A 21201-nucleotide genomic window follows, 5' to 3' on the forward strand; every position below is an offset into this window, starting at 1 on the left:
CTTTTTCCTCCCCTTTCTTCTGTGCTAAACCACATTTTGTATACAGCTAAAAATAATTTCTCAGAAAAATCAAGTCTCACCCACTTGATGGTGCCACTGACACAGATTTTAATGAGGAACCCAATAAAACATAATCAAGGCCAGTACATGCCCCTCCTCTCTGTATGTAGAAAAGTGAGTTTGGCTCTGTGTGTCAAATCTGAATGAAATTTATGTCAGATATTTCTGCTGTATTTGAGGGTAGAAATAGAGAACTACATCAAAGGCTTCTGAAAAATAAACAGGGACTTCCGCTATAAAGTGAGCTTGGTTTAAAAGGTAGTAAATTAATTTTGGACAGCTTTCTGAAATAGTGATGTCCTTTCCATTTGTTTTGTTTCATTGTTTGTTTTTTTTCTGGCTGCACTTAGCTGGTAAAGCTAATTTATATTATAATTTATGTAAATAATTTAGATATTTATGTAAATTTATATCCTGATAAATAGTAAAAGTGTTAGGTATTTCATGTTATATCATGTTGGTTTTGAAGTGTATGGAAATATGCACTGGAGATACATTATGATACTAAACCTTGCAGTATTTTACCTGCAGTACTACATGTGAGGCACTAGCAAGACCTGTGATTACAGTAAAGACGAGCAGCCCTTGGTCTGCTTGTCAGCCCAAGTAAGAGCACATAAGGGTCAGAAAACAAAAACAGGGCAGACAGCATTTGGTTTACATTATGCGAAGTCAACCAGTGTTCTGAAATCAGTGTGCCAGCCTGCAGCCAAGGGATGTCTGCCCAGTCTAGACCTGCACTGTGGGCATGAGGCTGAGCAGCTGGCCCTGGCTTGCCATCCTTGCCCCAGCCTTGGAAAGCTCAGGCCCCCAGGCTGTGAAGTTAAAGAAACCTGAAATATTCAGTCACGGGCTCTTATTAGGATGCTATAACAGAGTAAAAATTTGCTCCACTTGTTGCAGCTGCTTAGTAACGTGGGCTAATAGCAGTGCTGTCACTTCAGCATCACCAGGCACAGGCAAAAGTTGCTGTGGAAATTTCCTGCTTTTCAATGTCTAATCCTTCAGCTTCAAATAACATTTAAATTGTCAGTATAATAAATGTGCAGCAAATGTAAGAGAGTTAAAGGGAGTTTAATATTAATACTCATAAAGTGTAATTTGTTCTTTAGGAGCATACCTGTTGGCTCTTCTGAATGCTAGCTTGCACAGTAGCACCTCAGTCTTTCCTGAGGCTAAAAAGATAGTGCTACAAATAGTACAGATAGTACAAACAAATCTAGGGAATTAAATCGCACCTGATTTCTATTTAAAACATGCTAGTTGTCATATGTGGTGTGAGAAAAGTCATCAGCTGAGCATGAAGACCTTGGGCCCACTGTAGGAGAGGATCTGGTTCAAGACCATCTTAAAAACCTGAACGTACACAAGTCCATGGGACCTGATGAAGTCCATCCACGGGTCCTGAAGGAGCTGGCGAATGAAGCTGCTAAGCCACTGTCCATCATATTTGAAAAATCATGGCAGTCTGGTGAAGTTCCTGATGACTGTAAAAAGGGAAATATAACCCCCATTTTCAAGAAGGGGAAAATGGAAGACCTGGAGAATTACAGACCAGTCAGTCTCACCTCTGTGCCTGGCAAAATCTTGGAGGACATTCTCCTGGAAGGCATGCTAAGGCACATGAAAAACAACAAGGTGCTTGGTGACAGCCAGCATGGCTTCACTAAGGGGAAATCCTGCCTGACCAATTTGGTGGCCTTCTATGATGGGGCTACAGAACTGATGAACAAGGGTAGAGCAGTTGATGTCATCTAACCGGACTTGTGCAAAGCGTTCGACACTGTCTCAAACAACATCCTTGTCTCTAAATTGGACAGACATCAATTTGATGGATGGACCACTCGGTGGATAAAGAACTGCCTGGATGGACGCACGCAAAGAGTTGTGGTCAATGGCTCAATGTCCGGCTGGAGACCAGTAACGAGTGGTGTCCCTCAGGGATTGGTGTTGGGACTGGTCTTGTTTAACATCTTCGTCGCTGACATGGACAGTAGGATTGAGTGCGCCCTCAGCAAGTTTGCCGATGACACCAAGCTGTGTGGTCCGGTTGATATGCTGGAGGGAAGGGATGCCATCCAGAGGGACCTTGACACGCTTGTGAGGTGGGCTGATGCCAACCTTATGAAGCTTAACCATGCGAGGTGCAAGGTCCTACACCTTGGTCAGAGCAATCCCAGGCACAGCTACAGGCTGGGCAAAGAAGAGATTCAGAGCGGCCCTGTGGAGAAGGACTTGGGGGTGTTGGTCAATGAGAAAATGAACATGAGCCGGCTTCAGTGTGCGCTCACAGCCCATAAAGCCAGATGTATCCTGGGCTGCATCAAAAGGAGCGTGACCAGCAGGTCGAAAGAGGTAATCCTGCCCCTCTACTCTGCTCTTGTGAGACCTCACCTGGAGTATTGTGTGCAGTTCTGGTGTCCTCAACATAAAAAGGACATGGAACTGCTGGAACAAGTCCAGAGGAGGGCCACGAGGATGATCGGGGGACTGGAGCACCTCCCGTATAAAGACAGGCTGAGGAATTTGGGGCTGTTCAGCCTGGAGAAGAGAAGGCTGCGTGGAGACCTCATAGCAGCCTTCCAGTACCTGAAGGGGGCCTATAGGGATGCTGGGGAGGGACTGTAGTGACAGGACAAGGGGTAAAGGGTTAAAACTTAAACAGGGGAAGTTTAGAATGGATATAAGGAGGAAATTCTTTCCTGTTAGGGTGGTGAGGCACTGGAATGGGTTGCCCAGGGAGGTTGTGAGTGCTCCATCCCTGGCAGTGTTCAAGGCCAGGTTGGACGAAGCCTTGTGTGGGATGGTTTAGTGTGAGGTGTCCCTGTCCATGGCAGGGGGGTTGGAACTAGATGATCTTAAGGTCCTTTCCAACTCTAACTATTCTGTGATTCTATGATCTGTAATAAATTAAGAGATGATCCCAGACTTGACAAGAAATGATTCTAGTATAACTGGTTTTGGCCAAGCAGACAGTTAAAGGGAGGAACAATTGTCGTGGAAGTGTTGTGGCTCTGGAGACTTGAGGAGTATGTTTTGGTTTGTGTTTTCAGGTTTTGGGATTTTTTTTTTTGCCAGTTTTATATTACACATTTTGGGAGAAAGTACACATTTGGAACTGCCATGGATCTTCAATATGACTCACTGCTTTGCAAAATGCATGTAGTGGCTGCTGAAGTTGCTGGTGGCTTTGGCTCAAGGTGCTAGAAGACTTCTATGTATATAACCAGAAAGCACAGACTGTATTATTTCCTGGTAGCTGTAAGGTGGAGATTGTATCTTCTGTTAAGTTCATAATTAGCCTAAAGAGAATCTGAATATTTCTATGAATTTGTGAAGGAAGTTATGTATGACTGATGGCATATTTGTTGTATTTAAGTTTACAAAAGTGTTTTGCTGTTAGAGTTAAGATGTGATTGGGCAGCAGGGAGGAGACTGTCTTATTTCCTCTTGACTGCTCTGCATAGTTTGAAATGAACAGCTGGGAAATGATGCTGGACTGGAGAGTACAGCAGGTAGGGAGTGAAAGAGGATGTGAGAAACAGGCAAGGAGAGTCTGTTACCTGAACAGGTTAAAAAAAGTAGAGGTGGTAGATGTATAACCAGCTCTTCATGGTGAGGGTGCTGGACTGGAGGCAAAGCTGGATGAAAAAGCAGATCGTGAAGTCACTGTAAAAATGCACTAGATGGGATGGGAGAATTCTTATAAAACTCCATATTTCACTTTCTATTTATATATTTTAAAGTTGTTTATTCTGGTTTGTGTTCTAATAAAATTTAGATTTAGAGATTGGGAGACCTTTCAGTGTTTTTGAGGTACTTAGGGGCAGGTCTCCGTGAAGGCACAAACCAAATTTGATCTCCTTCAAAACCTAGTAAATATCTGGATTTTGTGAAAAATTATAAAATACTTTCATTTTTTTGTAGGTGAACAGTAGGTTTAGTTCATGGTGCCAGTGAGAAGCTGGGGTAGTCTCTTCTGACTGTGTCTCCACCATACCATCAAAAGACTCAGAATGGAAGATTTACTCCTTATTAGTGACGAATTGAGTTGAGCTGAACTGTTTCTGCTCATTGTGTCATAGATGCAATGGGTATAGTTCTGCTTAGTTAAATTCCTGGAGTGAATAACCTGTATGAGAGAGACAGAGTAATCTAGCTGGGATAAATGGTGTGGGTTTGTTTGGGTTTTCTTGTGTGGCTTTTTTTTTTTGTTGTTGTTGCTGCTGTTGTCGTATGTTTGGTTGGTGTTTTACCTTTAGGAGCATTAGGTGGCGTAAAAGGAGTCTGCCACTTATGACTTACGGTCATTTTTTTCTTGATGCAATCAGTCTCAAAGCAAGAGCAGTTCCAGAGAAGCAAGGCTGTGCTGAGATCCCTCAAAAGGATTTGTTGAGTGACTGCCTCTCACAGTTTTCTGTGATCTTTCCTATATCATCAGTGTAAAAATCTACCAATTTCCTTAAAGGCCAGCTCCTGGGGTCATGTAACTTTGTAAGAGTTTGCTTTCCTTACATGTATTACAAGTTTTCTTGGATAGCAGAGATGGGGAGAAGACCAAAAAACACTGAAGTTGTCACCCAAGTTAACCTCAATCTCAAAAAAAACCCAAACAGGGAGCATCTCCAGTAAAGAGGCATGGCTCTCATACCAATGATAGAAGAAATGAGTCTGTAATTCTGAATTAGAAATGGTTCAGAGAGTGTTCTTCAAGTAGAGTGATTATTTTCTTGTCTCACTGGATGAATATCAGGTTTCCAAGCTGCTTCTCTGTCATGGTATAAGCCCAGCTGGCAACCCAGGACATTATTTTAAGATATCTGAATTGTGTTTAATACCACATTGCAGTCTGCAAGCTGAGCAGGACTTTCTCACAGGGAGGATTTGAGGAAAATGTGATCTCAGAAAACCAAAACCAGCCATGCATTGCTTCTCTTTCTGTCTCTCCATCTCACTGGATTCTTGCACAAAAACCCCAAACACAAGTGCTTGTGTGTACACTAGAATAAAGTGTAGGAAAATGTCTGCTATTTCTTCAGTGGGTCCCTGGTTAAATACTATTCCAGAGTAATACTTAGTTACATTGCAAAAATGAAGGAGCCACTGAAATATTTAGTATGAATTGCTATTTTCTGGTACAAGTAGGTCTTAATAATCTGCTTCCTATGACTCATGAATTTCTTGCGTATATCATTTGTTACCAAAAAAAAAGGGCAGTAGATCTTCAATTATACTTTTTTTTTGTAATATTGCCTTGCTTTCATTTAATATTTGCTGTTAGAGGTTTTGGAGATTAAACTGGAAATAGCAACCCTTTGTGAAAGAGCAATGGAATGTTGTGAAAAATGTTAATTATAAATAGTACTGTATGTATAATGATATTAAAAATATTTTATAGCGCTTTCCTATGAATTAATGTCAGTGCATTCATGCTTTCCTACACAAATAAATATTTTTCTAATTAAATATGGTATTTTATTCGTATTAACAGTGCAAACTTCAGCTTATCTGATGGGACCTCTGTAATCTTGATTTATACAGAAACAATAAAGATTGTTCCTAACTAATAACAAATACGGAAATATGTTTATTTCCCTTTCACAATGGGATTATCAATTTCTCATTCATTTTTCCTTTCATCCCAGCCACATATCGTTGGAGTCCTATATCTCCAGTAATATTACTTGTTCATGAAGAGGACTGAAATGTAATTTACGTTTAACAGTTCTGATTTTGCTGGGATTTTATGTCTGGGTAAACAAATCTGTTCAGACAGTGCTGGTGAATGACAAGGTCTGACAATGAGGATTTATGTTAAAGCATAAGGATTACAATGAATAGTAATATATAAAACTACATAATGTTCAATGAAGGAAAATTTTTACTTTTCCACTTTTTTGAAGGTTGGAAGTCAATTCATTGATCCGTATTTTTCATAGTAAATGCTTTTTGTCAGATATAAAGAAAACACAACCCCTGTGTTTTGTACATCATTGAACAACAATTATTAACCTCCTTGGTGCTTTATTTCCCTTTAAGTGATTTTTTTTTTTTTTTTTAAGTATCAAATGGGGTTTATTTGGTTTTGGTCACAACTTTATGCTTTTATTATTTTGTTAATGAGAAATTCACATTTTTGCACTAATTTGTTTGCACTGATGAAAAAGAACAAATTGTGGTTTTGTTGGCTTTCTGGTTTATGTGTTTAAGCCTGTCTAAATCTCAGCTCAGTCTACTCAACCCAGCTAATGTGAAAATGACAATTCATGATTTTTCGTAATTTTGCAAAATGCAACTGTTTATGTTGGTGGCAGTAAAAATTGAGACAGCTACATTAGAAGATATTTGGAATCTGCTGCACCTGAAACCAGGAAAGCCTTATATGTTGTTCAGCTACCAAAGGAAACTTGAGCATCTTTGCTCTGCAGTATAGCTGTGACATATCATATGAGAACAAGTCATATGAGGAACAGCTAAGGGAACCAGTTAAAGTACCAAGGATATTGTTTAGTCTGGAGAAAAGGAGGCTTAGGGGAGACCTTATTACTCTCTACAGCTGCCTGAAAGGAAGTTGTAGTGAGGTGGGTATTGGTCTTTTCTCCCAGGTAACAAGCAATGGGCTGAGAGGAAATGGCCTCGAGTTGCACAGGGGGAGCTTTCGACTGGATGCGAGGAAAAATTTCTGCCCCGCAAGGGTTGTCAAAGTTTGGAACAGGCTGCCCAGGGAAGTGGTTGAGTCACCATCCCTGGAGGTATTTAAAATATATGTAGGTGTGGTACTTAGGGATGTGGTTTAGCAGTGGACTTAGTATTACTAGCTTAAAGGTCATTCAATCAATGACCTTTAGGGTCTTTTCCAACCTAAATGGTTCTGTGATCCTATGATTTTAGGTATTGCTATTTGTACTTATCACTTCATAACTAGGTAAAATTGCCTTTGTCCCAGTTCATTGGCAGTGCAGTTCATCTTTTTTGCCTCCACTTTTCATGATAGTCAGTAGATGAAAATGTGAAATTTCTTGAAAGTAATGCAAATGGCTTCTTTCAGTATTTTGTGCCATTGGCTAGGAAGTAAAAGTAAATATAATACAGTATGTTCTTGAGGTGCACATTTCAGAAGAGGTGCTGTTGCATATCTAAGCAGAGGGAATATATTACTTTTTTTGTTGGCTTTTACGCATGTTGGCAATAATTACATGAAGTTGATAACAAGTTAAGAACTCCTGCCACTCAGTATTAGGGAAGTTTCCTGTGTGCAACAGTAGAAAATGAAGTGTTTAGTATTTAATATATAACATTGCAAATTATCCTGCTATCCTCTCTCCATTAAGCATTACACTGATACTTTTGAATACTCTTCAAACAGGTTGTTTCAGTGCTTTCCAAATTTAATTCTAAGTCAGTTTATGAAATAAATAGAAGCTGACTTAAAATATTTCATTGCTTTGTGATGCAGCATGCAAGGAGACAAATAATCAAGATTGTAAAAATAAACTTAATGTTTAAACATTATATTTCTAAAAATATGAATTATCTAGGAAAGGCAGTGTCAGATTCATTTCTTGGTAAGTCAGGTGTTATGTGAAATATATTCAGTTACATTTGGAAAGGTCATCTATGCCCATCCTGTTGTGCTTTCAGCATTCAGTGGCATCTTCAGAGAAATCTCATTATTAAAACACATTTAGTTACTGATTCAAAGGGTAATGCATTAGTAAAAATTTATATATAAGTTCAATGGTAATAGAATCTGTCACATTGTTGTGCCTTGGTGTGTTTTGAATGTGGCTAAAATAAACTTTGGGCTTTCACAGAGCCTTTTTATGGGAAGCTAACAAAGTGAAGATTATTGCAAAAATGAGGGCTCAGAAATTAATTAACTCTGGGATGTATTGCTTAACATTATTGTTGAGCAATATTTTATATAATGTTAATATTTTACTGACAGAATTCAGAAACAAGAAAATAGCAGATAGAACTCAGACATTCAGGTGTAGGAAGGAGTCCTAAACAAAATACTAGAAAATTATTTTATCTAAGTCAAGAAAATTCAGTAAGACAGGATATTTTTTAAGCCTAGGTAAAATGAAAAGAGCAAATAAAAATTGTAATTTCAAGACTGTTGTAATATGGAACTTTAAGCAATAGAATTCTTAGCATTTCAAAGTAAACTTTGAGAAAGTGAATATAGTTGCAAAGACGATTTCTTTGTGCCAGTGAAAGATGGTGCTTGTCAGATAATATTTCAATGCATTAAACTACAACTAGTGCTATATAAGTGAACCTGGAAGTAGAAGCCAGCTTCTTCTGAATATTCCTGTATATATTATCAGCTATTTTAGAAACTGAGAAATTAAAGATCATTGAGTTTTGCTTTATTAGAAGAAACATGGCTCAACAGTGGCAGGTAATATTAGGGAGAAATTTCCCAACAAGACCATGTGTTGCAAGATCACAAACATCGGAGATGTGCAGTATGGTCCTGTAGGAAGAGAAAAGAAAACTATTAAATGAAGTTACTCAAATTAAACTACCATACCCATGTAAAATTCTGATTTTGGAACAATGTGTTTTCTTAACAGTCTAAAACTCTTCCCTTTCCAAGAAATACCTTCCAAAATAATATAGCTGGTGAAGAAGACTGTTAGATATTATGCTGTAGGCAAGTCTGTTAAATCTAATATTCTTGTGAATCCGAACAGATACAAATTATCTCAGCTAGAAGCCAAGTTGCTGTAATTCTATTGATGGTCAAATTTGTTCAAGTAAAACCACATAGCAAGAAGCAAATCTCATGTAGTTTGAAGTGTATTGTAAGACCTAGAGACAAAACATCAGTGCACACAAATGGAAGGGAGCACACTTTGCAGTTAACATAAAAACATTTGCAATACAAAGGCAAGGATGCCAGCACAAAGGGTATGATGCTGGGCTTTCAAGAAAAGTACCCATTTTACAGAATTCCGACCTGCTTTCATAGTTTACCAAGAAATCTCATAAATGCTGTGGAAGTGCAGATGACAATGACAGCACAGGAACATAGGAGGACTTTCTGTCTCTCTTAAATGTGCTCTCAAAGTGAGATTCTGCGGGAGACGAGCTTGTGATGTGAGGCAAGAATGGACAAAAGGTAGAGTTAAAAATAAACACCAAAGTTGAGTGCCCTGTAATCATTGTGAGGACAGAAAAATAAGTGAGCACAGAGAAAGCCACCGCATTTCAGAATAAGTACTATTATTACTTATGGGAACAGGAAATAATGGACGCTATTGCTTTTCTGAGTTCACATGATAGCCTTTTTCCCTCCTGTCCTGAATAGAGCAAAACTTTCCTCTAAAAATATTTTTCTTTCAAGTTTTTAATTACATTTTATTTTTCTGGTGTGTATTACGAGATATTGAAATTATTATTATTAAAATCAGAAAGCACTGCCATATGAATGTCCATATTTTATCATTTCTTATTAACAGTGAGAGAAAGTAACAAGCACATGATCAGAAGCTTTGAAGCATTGACACACTAGGTGACAGGACAGCCAAAATAATAAAGAATTTAGGAGTGTATAAAGCTTTTGAATGCAAGAGCTGTATCATAAGAACAGCTGAAGAGACAAATAATGAAGGAACATTCTGTTTTTAGGCGCCTATTTAGGATTTTATCACCTTTAAGTGAAGTACAAAATTCTGTGTTTGAGTTCCCCATTGGCTATGTACTTGCTTTAGGAAGCTTGCTTTTGTGATTGCATAACATGTATCAGAGGATCCTGCACTTTTACATACCAGGATGACAATGCAAAAGTTGCCAAAACAAGGCAAAAGGAGTGTAATGTGGTCATCTGTACTGAGTGTACCTCTTGGAGTACTGTTGCAGTTAGACATAAACAGTACGCTTGAGAAGAAGGCAACTTTTGGATACTGCAAAAAGCATTACAGCAGGAACTGAAATATTTGAACTGAGAATCCAAAAAAGAAATGTAATTTTCCATGGGATTTAGTCCCTCTTTCTGGTCTGAATTGCCTAGTAGGAAGTATTTCTAAAATGCTAAGTCGTATTGACACGTGTTTAAAGTTTTGAGTATTATCCAGACATTAATCTGAAGGATCAATATGTTTCTGTGCAAAAGTCTGTGAAGGGCTGGAGGCTGCCTCATGGTATGGTGGGTGGGCTCAAATCCCACGCATGCTGGGTAGTTAATTATTACACAATGTAGAGTGGCTTCAGATAGACTGCAAGAATTGCAGTCCGAAATGCCACAACACTATTGCCAGGGTAGTCTTGTGTGAGAAGTCAGGAAACGTCGCCTTTTACGTATGCCAGGCCTTACAAACTACCTGGGAGATGGGTCTGGGCTAGGTGGGACACTCTGTGCTTTGTGGGGGTATTTTGCTTCCCAACTTCAGAAGAAATCTGGAGGTTGCAGCTTCTCTGGGGTGTGATACTTTTTAAATCTTAATCCATATTATAAATGTTTTTGATATTTCAAATAAAGTTTAATAGACAAGGGAGAAAATTTCTAAAAGATGCTGATCATAACATCAGTGGGCAAGACATGACAGTCAGGTCATGGTGATTATTGTAAACCTTAAAGAAATAGATACCTGATTTATTTTGGATGCGTATGAGTGGTATTTTTAGTACTGAGATATCCAAAAGTAAAAACTGCAGGAGGGAAATGCAAGTAAAATGGGAAGGACCAGGAGCTACCAGCTGTTATGATGAGTTTGGTGCTATGCTATTTGAGCAGAATGTACCTCTAAATACCAGCTTTCATTTGACTCGCTGAGAACTCATTTTGTGACAGACTGGATAGTGCAGTTTATTCACCCTAAGAGTGTGAGTTGATATGAGACTAACCCACTGTTAAGCATTTGCTTGCCAGCTCAAACAGGCTTTTATTTAGTACCTTTACTCATAAGAGGGAGTCAGTAAATAATAACAAGCAAAGAAAGCCCTCCTATGGTAAAAACTATAAATTAAAACTCCAGTGGATGATAAGGAAGGGACTGATTTGTCATGGTGTTAAAAAGCAACGGGAATACTTGTCATTGTTCTTCTATCACTGTACATTCATCTGTGTCTGAACAAAGTAAATACAAAGGTAAAATGTAAGTACAGACGTAAAATCCGTAACACTCAAGTGTAATGAGTTTGTCCTCTTGTATTTTAAACCTATACAATTTCTAAAGAGATCTGTCCTGGCAGTCTCTGAGGGTGGTGATGCTAAAATCATTCTGTTCGTGAACAGCAGACATTGTTAATTCAAAATAGAAAGTATCATAATTGTTCTAAAGCCAGAGCAGCACTCAGCCTGTCACGAGTTAATGCCAAAGCTGTTTTTTATAGCCACTATTCGAGGGAGAAGACATCTTAATTAAACTCTGCCTTTGTTGAGGACAACCTACTGACAAACTGTACATGCTAACTGCAATCATGCATCCTGCTGTCGCCATTGTCAAGGAAAAAAGCAATAAAAGCAGGCTGCAAGTGGCTGCTGTCATGCAGGTTGCTGGGGAAGGACAGGCTTAAGAAGGAGTTGCTTTGTCCATTCAGTACAACGTCTTTGAAATTTTAGAGACAACCTCTAATAACTACAAGTCAGAATAATTCTTTCCATGGTGGGGCATTGCAGACTTGTCACGCTGAAAAGTTCAACATCAGAAGTCCAGGTGCAAAATATCAATAAAAATCATTAGGAGATGTTGAGCTCTCCTATGTTTTTTATCCAGTGGTGAAGTTTGCTGGCTTAGGATTTTTTTTTCTCCTAAAGTCACGATGTTTAAAATTAAATAGAAATGGAATTTTCATGTAATCACCTCGCTGTGGCAGCTGGGACTTTAAGAGAACTACCAACAAAATATAAAAATAATGAACTGGGATGTCTTTGATGAGGTTGTCTACTGCCATTGTGTTTGTTTGTGTTGTATTATTTTGCTGTATTCTCTTGACATTCCCTTTCTTTTTCATGTGGGAAGGAAAAAATGTGCATGGGGTGTAAAGGGTTAGAGTAATTGCTGATCTGTCTACCTGTGTCACTGCAATGGGAGTTAAAAATCATTAAGTGCTGGTGCACCTGCAGACACCAGTCTTCTGCTGGTATTTCTGGGCACTGCTGGTCACTCCAGCTTTCTAGCAGACAGTAAACCAAACCAAAACAGAAAACTGTTGTCAAGCAAGGTTTGAGAAACTTGTTTGTAAAGTATCTGAGACTGTTCCTGCAATATTATGAAAGGACAATAGGTAAGATACAATACTATAGGAATACAGGGACCAGTGGATTGAAGGACTGGAGCACCTCCCATATGAAGATAGGCTGAGAAAGTTGGGGCTGTTCAGCCTGGAGAAGAGAAGGCTGCATGGAGACCTCACAGCAGCCTTCCAGTATCTGAAGGGGGCCTATAGGGATGCTGGGGAGGGACTCTTCATTAGGGACTGTAGTGACAGGACAAGGGGTAACGGGTTAAAACTTAAACAGGGGAAGCTTAGATTGGATATAAGCAGGAAGTTCTTTTCTGTTAGGGTGGTGAGGCACTGGAATGGATTGCCCAGGGAGGTTGTGAGTGCTCCATCCCTGGCAGTGTTCAAGGCCAGGTTGGACGAAGCCTTGTGTGGTATGGTTTAGTGTGAGGTGTCCCTGCCCATGGCAGGGGGGTTGGAACTAGATGATCTTGAGGTCCTTTCCAACCCTAACTATTCTATGATTCTATTCCTTGCTTACAGCCCAGGTGTCTCAAAAAGAACCTGAAAGGGCAATTTATCTTTCTGCAAGGAGAAGAGATAAATTCCTTGCCTTACAGGATTGTCTGCTTCGTCTTGAAGATATTCATCTTGAGGCTGTACGGAGTAGTCTTTTTGAATATTGCTTACTATGACTTGCATTGAGATTAATGAGTCATTTCATACAATTCCATCGCTAAATCTGGGCTGCTTTTTCGCTAATATCAAAGAAATACCATGTCACGATGTCCAGTTCCACCCTGTTTTTTGAGCACTGTTCAGCTAAAGTATTTAGTTGTTTTTTACTTTGAGATGTAGATCCAAACTGTTGTGATACACATTAACTAAATATTACAGTCAACAAATAGTAAAAAATGCATGATTAAATTACTTGTCAGGAATAATAAGTTCTAATCTTGCTAAGACAGGTAGGAATTTAAGGTAAAAAAAGATGTTCTTAGGGGGGTAGATAAAAAAGGTTCCAATAATCCATAGGAAAAAAAGTAAAAAGAAAGTTTCAATTGCTACACTTAATGGAAAAAAAAATCTTTGCCATTTATTAATCTACAGAGGTATACTTAATGCAATGAAAATATTAATTAGTATCACACTATTAGTAATAAATTCCAGTTTTCAATTAAACATTCAAGTAAAAGAGCCATGTTTTGGGGACAGTTCTGTTCAGTTCTCCTACAAATGAAACCGTTAAAGGTGAATACAAGTGACATATAACACATGACTAGGATCCTCTGGTCTCATGCTATAATAATTATTTTGTTGTGTTTGGACTTGAGTGAAGAATTAAATGGGAGATTCATACCCTCTCTCATCACACAGCCTGAAATGCTAGCTGAAATGCATTGTATCCACCGTATCAGTTTTCTTCAGATATAATTTTAGGTAGCTTGTTAACTTTAAATAATGCTTTTGGTGAAAACATAGACAAATGATTGTGCAGTTTCTTGTTAGAAAGTACATTTTATTTGTGAATTTAGAAAAATTAATAGAATGAATATAAAGAACAACTTCAAAAGTCACTTCTAAGTTTCACATTTTTCCTGTTGAAGCAGTAGATGTAAGTAGCTGCTGACAGTGAGTTGACTGTACTTTGCCTAACTACGATGCTTCTTTGAGCTACAAGGATGATTAAGACTCATGATTCTTTGGGTGCATAAACTTTTTCAAAAGGCTGATATTTTTCCTGTAAATACTTTGTAAAGCTCTGGTTATAGTAATATTATTAAAATATTTTCCTTTAGTCTTTTTAATATGCCATTTTATTATGTGTAAAGCAAGTAAAATTGTCAATTTGGAAGTGCACATTGAAAGCATGCATTGATAGAAATAGTGCCTGTGTAAGAGAAAGTCACTTTACATTTTTAAGTTATGAAAATACTTTAGAGTAGCCTGATGAAGTTCTTTAAGACAGTATATTCAAAGAAAATACAGTTAATTCTGTTTATAAATTTTTTAAAAAATATTTGTTTCTGGGTATTCTTACATAAAAAGAAACTTTTGCTAACACAAAAATCCATGGAAAGTAAAAGTTGAAGAAAAATTGTAATGTACTTACATGTTGATCATCAAATTTTTATATTATTATTATTTATTCCCATGCCTCAAAAGTCTTGCAGTGTTAATATTTATAGTAACAGGTTTTATTATATTTGCAAGTAATATATATCTTATATTTTTAATTTAGATAGGTTTATTGTTTAATATGACTTTAATTTGGATATTCAAGGAAAACTTAACATTTTCATAATCATTACATGGAACTGAACCTGTGTAGAGAAGTTCAGAGCGTTCCATTCAGAGGCAGTTATTTTATTAGTGTTTATTTCCACCTCCTGTTAGGATACCACAAGTAACCCAGCATGACTGACTGTGCAAGCAATTATACACAAGCTTGAGGAGGATTTTATATTCTGGCCATGGGGTTGCATGGAAATAATTTCTGTGTTCCTTGGAAGTTCACCTGTTCGTTTTATTACATATCTTTCTCAAAGTCTTAGGATTTTAGCTCATTATTGCAAAGCTAAGCATGATATGACATAGATGCTTTTAATGCCAATGTCCCCACAAGTTTACGTACTGGCTGCCTGGAGTTTGGTCTGATAATTTATGTTTAACAATACTAGGGCCAATATCATTCAGAAGTAGTGCTGTTGATTTTTTTAAGTAGTGATGTACTATTCCTCAGCACTGAACTAGTTTTGTAGCAGCTTACTTTGTGATTTGATAAGACATTATCCTTGAGATGAATCGTAGAGTTATGGCTTGGCAGCTTCTGTCCGGTTCTGGGCAATTTTCATAAATGCAGAGTATTACACAGGGCAGAGTATTACCTGTTCAGCTACCTGAATTTCGCATATACTTTTATCTGACTAAGGTTTTTTTTTCAGGTTTTTCCCTCTGTTGAAGGAGGGTTGTCTCATGTCTTGCCTTGACTGTGGGTCTTATTTCCTGGGGAGTGGGAGAGGGCAGATTAATTGCATCTGCTTCTAGATCAGTAAAATATCTTGGGAACTCTTCAGATGGGACTGTTACAAAATATTATACCAGATAAGTTTATCACTTTTGGTACAGAGTAAAAGGAGACAGACCGTTTCCTCCAAGTGTACTTACAAATTATGTGAACTAGAGTAAGTCATTAAAATGTATGAAACAGGCAAGGTTTTTTAAATGTTTTGTTAGATTCTGTAAGGTTCTATACATGCTACTGTGTTTTTTTCTTGTGTTTTACCTGTGTTAATTATAATGAAGGATGCTGGAGGCAGAGAACAGGACACACAACTGACCTAATAATACTTTGCGGTGAGACTTTTCCCCATCTCCATCAGGACCATCCTGTTGTACTTACATTTAAGATGGCAATGCTGCTTCACCAAACTTCCTTCTACAGTGAGAGAAGCAGGGATAACTCTTGGAAAAGTTTTGAGGCTAGTGACAAAATATGTTTGTCTTTCAGATCCCCAGCTCAAGGGTATAGTGACCAGGTTATATTGCAGGCAAGGCTACTACTTGCAAATGCACCCCGATGGAAGTCTCGATGGAACCAAGGATGACAGCAGTAATTCTAGTAAGTGACTGCCCCAGGGGAATGTCATAATCACATATGCAGATTGCATTGCTTGCGTATGAACGTGCAGGCACAGTGTTAATGCATTTGGAGGGTTTCTGAATGTGTTTTGTCTAAAGGAAAAGGGTTCTGTCCATTTGAAGTCTAATGACCACCAGCACAGCTTGTGCAGGACATTGGCCTAAATGTGTTCCCTCTGAAAGGGAAGGTGTAACAGCCAGTAGACCTTAGGAGGGAGACACTTAGGCCAATGGTTGTCTTCTTATAGTTTCATTAAAATGGTAAAATTAGATTGAATATGTTTTTTATAAAAGCTAAATTTCTTCAAATAAATAACAGACGGAAACAAAAATTCCTTGAAAAATCTGATCATGTAGACCCTGATTCAGCAAACCAAATAAATGAATGTCTACCAAAATTTTGCCTAAAACATATGCTGAAGTACCTTGCTGAACTGAAGCTTAACATCCTATAGTCCCTATACTAGCAAGAGTTCCAGTGACTTTAAGAGAATTTCTAGCAGTACAGGGACTGTGACAGTGGCAGTTTTCAAAGATATCCCAAACAAAAGTTGTCTTGAAAGGCCTTGTGGGTTGATGCTTTGGTACTGTTTTCCTGTGATACTGCCACATATTTTCATTCAATGAGCACATATATGTTTGATAACTTCAGCTGCAAATTATAATTAGCAAACCTATTCTTACTCTAGAAACAGTTGATATTTAATTTTCTGTTTAGCAAAGAACATTTGTGTTTTGTTTATTTAATGATAATGACATATTTAAGTAACATTTATATTTGATCTTGAGGTCTATTTTAAGCATTCTTAATATAAAATATTTATCTTATTATGCATAGATAAATAAACCTTTCGTTTTCTCAAAAATGTTGGAATTAGGCTATAAAAAATAAGGGGTTTGAGGTTTCTGCTTTACTTTGTTTAGGTCCCTGGTAATCTCTCAATGTACAGATGTCATTTTTAACATATTTCATCAACAGATAGCGTGATCATCTTTTATTGTTCAATTGTTTTTTTTTTTTTCAGAACTGAGAAAAAGAACTGATTGCTAAATTTTGGTGTGCATTTTTCTGCTTGTTTTTTCAAGGGGTTTTCCCCTACCTTCCTTGTTTCTTTTCTTCCCTCAGTGTGTCCATCTCTCATGCCCACTTCTGTACTGGACTAGATACTAAGACCTTATACAGACAAGATCATTATTGCTTTTTATAGAAGCTTTTCCTATAAGAAGTCCAAGAATTGTGTCTTAGAGTGCAAGCATGTATCCCTCCTCTCCCTCACCTTCTCTCTCTGCACATCTCTCTCTTATTTTCAGCTTCAGTGAGGAGGTGTGTATGACTGCAACAATTTTGGACTGTTTTAATGTCATTCCTGTTTAGGGTTTTTTTAAATCTTATAACCCTGTAGATTTTGAATCTTTGCAAAGCTACACCATAGTGCCTTACTTTCCTCTTTTTTTGCTATTGTAACCTTTACAAATCTTCCTCTTTTTGCTTACTCTATCACTTCCCTTTTCTCTCCCCTCCTCCCTGCCTTTCTGAATATCCGTCTGCCTATCTCTCTTATTCTCATTGTTCCAAAATAAATAATGAATATTCTATATCATAAATATTATGAAATGTAGAACTTGTCCAAACTCAACCAAATACCAGATACCAGTATTGCATATTTTAGATAAATATTGTTAGATAATGTGTTTTACTTCAACATGATTTTTATGCTAAACCAAGGTGGGTTTTTTTTCATAAAGGGATTGTTTTCTTCCTTTAACTGGTTTGATTCACTATTTGCTTCTTCGCTAGTCCAATTTTACAATATTATTTAGGAAAGACAGTTTAGACCATAAGAATGTAAAATTAATCTCCACCTTAATTTTTGCTAGTATATATGTATCAACACTATATTAAGAGCTGAAAAGACTTATTTTGTTATATGAGTATATGTCTGTTTCTTTTGTGCTGTCAGTTTTTCTCCTCAGTTCTTTTCCCTTTCCACTTTGTTTCCTTCCATTTCCTCTTGAACTTTTCGTTTCTCATTGCTTTCCTTTATTGCAGCATATTTTGTTTTTCCTTTTCTCTTTTACTTTAAAATGATATTTTTTTTTCATGGATGGAATTCCCAGTGTTCTGATTTTTATTTATTTATTTTTTTGTGAGCTCCTTATCATGATAACTTTTGTCTGAAGCTTACTGATAAGTGTGTTTTGGCAGCTGCCAGAGGGGGAAAATCCTGCTTCTGACCATGGAGCTTGCAGGCTGTCTATTTGATATGCCCAGTGGGAGACAGGATGGACATATATTAGCTGTCAATAGGACAGCTTACCTTGGTAGTGAGGATGACTTCCATTTAAAGTGTGTTTTAGAAAAATGGAGAAAATACATACTGCCAAAGGGGTGTGCATCTCTGCCAGCCTTCCACCCATCTTCTGCACTATTCACTGTTCCTGTGAAAAAGTCCTCCTCATGCGCTGACCGTCTGAGTAGCTGTGCGTCAGAGGAGCCAGAGTGAGGAAGCAGCGAGGGACAGAGAAGTGATTTCTTTTTTGTCTTCAGCAAGGAAACTTTTTGAAGCTTAATCATGCTGCTGCTTTTTGTGCTGTTGCAATTTGTTCTGTCAAGCAGTTAGAGGAGTGCTTAAAGTTAAAATTACCTCAAGTGCATCTTTCATTTTGTACTCATATGTATGTCTGTAAACATAGGTTAGACACAATTGGAGTTACAGCATTATAGAGAGGTGGCACAAAGTAAGATCAAGATGTAGTCTGTTCAAACTGAGTGGTTCTGGTTACACCTTTTTTTTGTTTGTTTTTTGTCTTTAAAGCTTCTTGGTAGTCTCTTTAATGGGACTTTCTACTTCTATCTGAAGTTAAAATGAGTTTTACTAGTGGTTTTGGTCAGATGCTATAGTGCAAGCCATTGAATAAAGGGTAGAGTCTGCAGAGCTAGAGGGCAAGATTTTTAATGTACTGCTGTGCACAAAACCTTGCATGAAAAAGGAAGAAAGATGTTACTGCTTGTAATTGCATTCCTGAGCATACTTTTGCTTATGTTGGTAGCCATGCTATTAGAACCCAATCTATATGGAGTGACAGGTTTCAGTTCCTTGTTTAATTTCTTTTTATATCTTTTCCAAGTTAGCGACATTCTGTAATGGAGTAGGGATTAATTACACCTATTGGTTAACAGTGCTGAGTTTCTTTAAATCTCATCACCAGGCCAAAGCTGTTAGCTTTAACCATCTTGTGTGTACAGTTTATATTTTTTTGCCAGTCTTAATGATACGTGGAAAGAGGCTCTATTGCATTGCTTTTCTTGGTTTAGATGGTTTTCACTATTTTCTTCCTCTAATGCCTTACACTTTCTGGTTTGCTTTTGTGGATAGTTTGCAGTGAAAGCAGGGCTGACTGTGATTAAAGCTGTAGGCTTGGTTACTGAGGTCCTACTCAGCGTAGCTATCCCTTTCTAGCTCTAATTTTCCTTACAGCAGTTCTCAGCATTATCTGGTATGAAAGGAACTTGCTTCAGTGTTGTCCATAGACCTCATCATTATTAATTAGGAAAAGCAAGCTACTACACAGAAATTATAAAGAAATGGAAATTGTTTTCATGTTGTGCTTGTGGTAACAAGAGTTACATTCCCCTTCTGTCCTCCTTGCCACCCAAAATGACTCATTTTCAGTCTTTGGTCTATCTTCAAAGTTTTGTCTCCTGAATGAAGGGCAGGTTTAGTAGAAAAACTAATTAATTTGGAAAACATACAATTCTGTTTCTTTAATTTCTGAGTTTGAAACCCTGAATCTCTTAGCCATATGGCTTAGTTTGATTCACCTGAAGAGTATATCTCAGGCAACAGCCACTGAAAAAAACCATCATAAATTCTGATACTTTCCTCAATGGGTGATAAACCTGATTTTAACACTCAGATGATGCTATTTGTGCCCCCTATGAAATTACAGTCGTGTTTAAAACAGATTAAAAGAGCATTACTCATTTGTAGCCTTATTTCATAAAGTCTTAAATGCTAAAGTTAACATTACCCAAGCATCTTTGATTTGGCTGTGCTCTGCACATCTCTTGCTTAATTATGCAGCAGCATGCCTTACTTCCTTTGTGTCACTTGGTACCTGGTAGAATTGCTGTTCAAGAAATCATGCAACCGTTTAATATTATTTTCATCTTTCAATGCATGCTCCTAATGCTCTATGTATATTTTCCAAAATTAATATGGAAGTATTAACTTTTTCATGTCTTTCTAAACTACCTTCCACTCTCATATTTTGGCTTGAAGATATTAATAAAGTCACGTTCATAGCATCCTTGTAAGGTAAAGGATATCATTAGACAGAAATAAAGCACATGAAAATTAAGAAACAACAGCTGCAATGCTGTAAAATTTGGATTACTGAGCTGAAATATTTGCAGTCTGATTTTTGCACTGTTTTTTACTGCAGTTTGTCTTCAAAGAATTGCATGGAGATTTAGTCATGTATTTACATCACCTTTGGGAGTTAGGTAAGCCTGTTTCTCCCATCAGTATCATGTTAGTCAGTGTGACAGGATCAATGGAGGCCATTTTCAGCCATACTAAAAAGTAAGGTTTAATTACGTAACATCAGGCGGATGGAATGGGTTTCCTCCGTAAGATGGATGGATCTCTGAATACCAACCTCCCTGTACTCATTGCCAACCTAAAAGATGTTCTGATGGAGTCATTGTTTTTGCCTGATGGAAATAAATTTTGCATTTTGCAAATGCATAAAATTCTGTTTTGCAGATGGAAATAAATTAAAGAAATAGTTGCCTTGATCTGATTGGAGATTTGGTGCTGTGGGTAGGTTTGTTAACTGACACCAGGGCTATGCACATGCAGAACAGACAGCAAGTTTATAAGCCTTAAGACATTGGTCTCTAGCAAGCTTCTTGAGAAAAAAAGTGATCTGTAATGGCAGTTTTCTTGTAGCTACAAGTCAGTTATACCTACATATACTTCCATAAGCATATGGAAATATCTGATTTCAGGCATTTCAGTTTTCAAGTTAATAGCCCATGAGGGCATTACATAAAAAAAGGAAAAAGGTATATGGTGGGTTTGTGTTTTGCTTAAGGAAGTAGTTTTAACATCAAAAAATGGACTTTGGCTAAAACTTTTGGAGGATTTGGGTTGTTCCTGCAAATCCTCTCCACACCACCTAAACCAATGACTTTTTTCATGCCAGCTGTTGCTATTAACTGTCCCCCTCCCCCATTTTCTGATCTTTTGTGTGGCGAGAGTAGTCTTGCAGGCTTAGCAAAAGGAAGAGAAATCATTTGTTCTACCATTGTGGTTTAGA

The 21201-nt window shown here is 37.6% G+C and overlaps 1 protein-coding gene across 2 annotated transcripts in view; it reads left to right on the forward strand.

Moving 5' to 3' along the window:
- Positions 1-21201, forward strand: part of FGF14 (fibroblast growth factor 14) — a 402730-nt gene that overhangs the window by 286839 nt on the left and 94690 nt on the right. For both annotated transcript variants that reach the window (XM_065677978.1, XM_065677979.1), the window contains exon 2: positions 15746-15856. In XM_065677978.1, the coding sequence (XP_065534050.1) occupies positions 15746-15856 (111 nt within the window). The remainder of the gene's footprint in view (positions 1-15745; positions 15857-21201) is intronic.

Source organism: Lathamus discolor, chromosome 4, assembly GCF_037157495.1.
Source record: "Lathamus discolor isolate bLatDis1 chromosome 4, bLatDis1.hap1, whole genome shotgun sequence".
Lineage (NCBI taxonomy): Eukaryota > Metazoa > Chordata > Aves > Psittaciformes > Psittacidae > Lathamus > Lathamus discolor.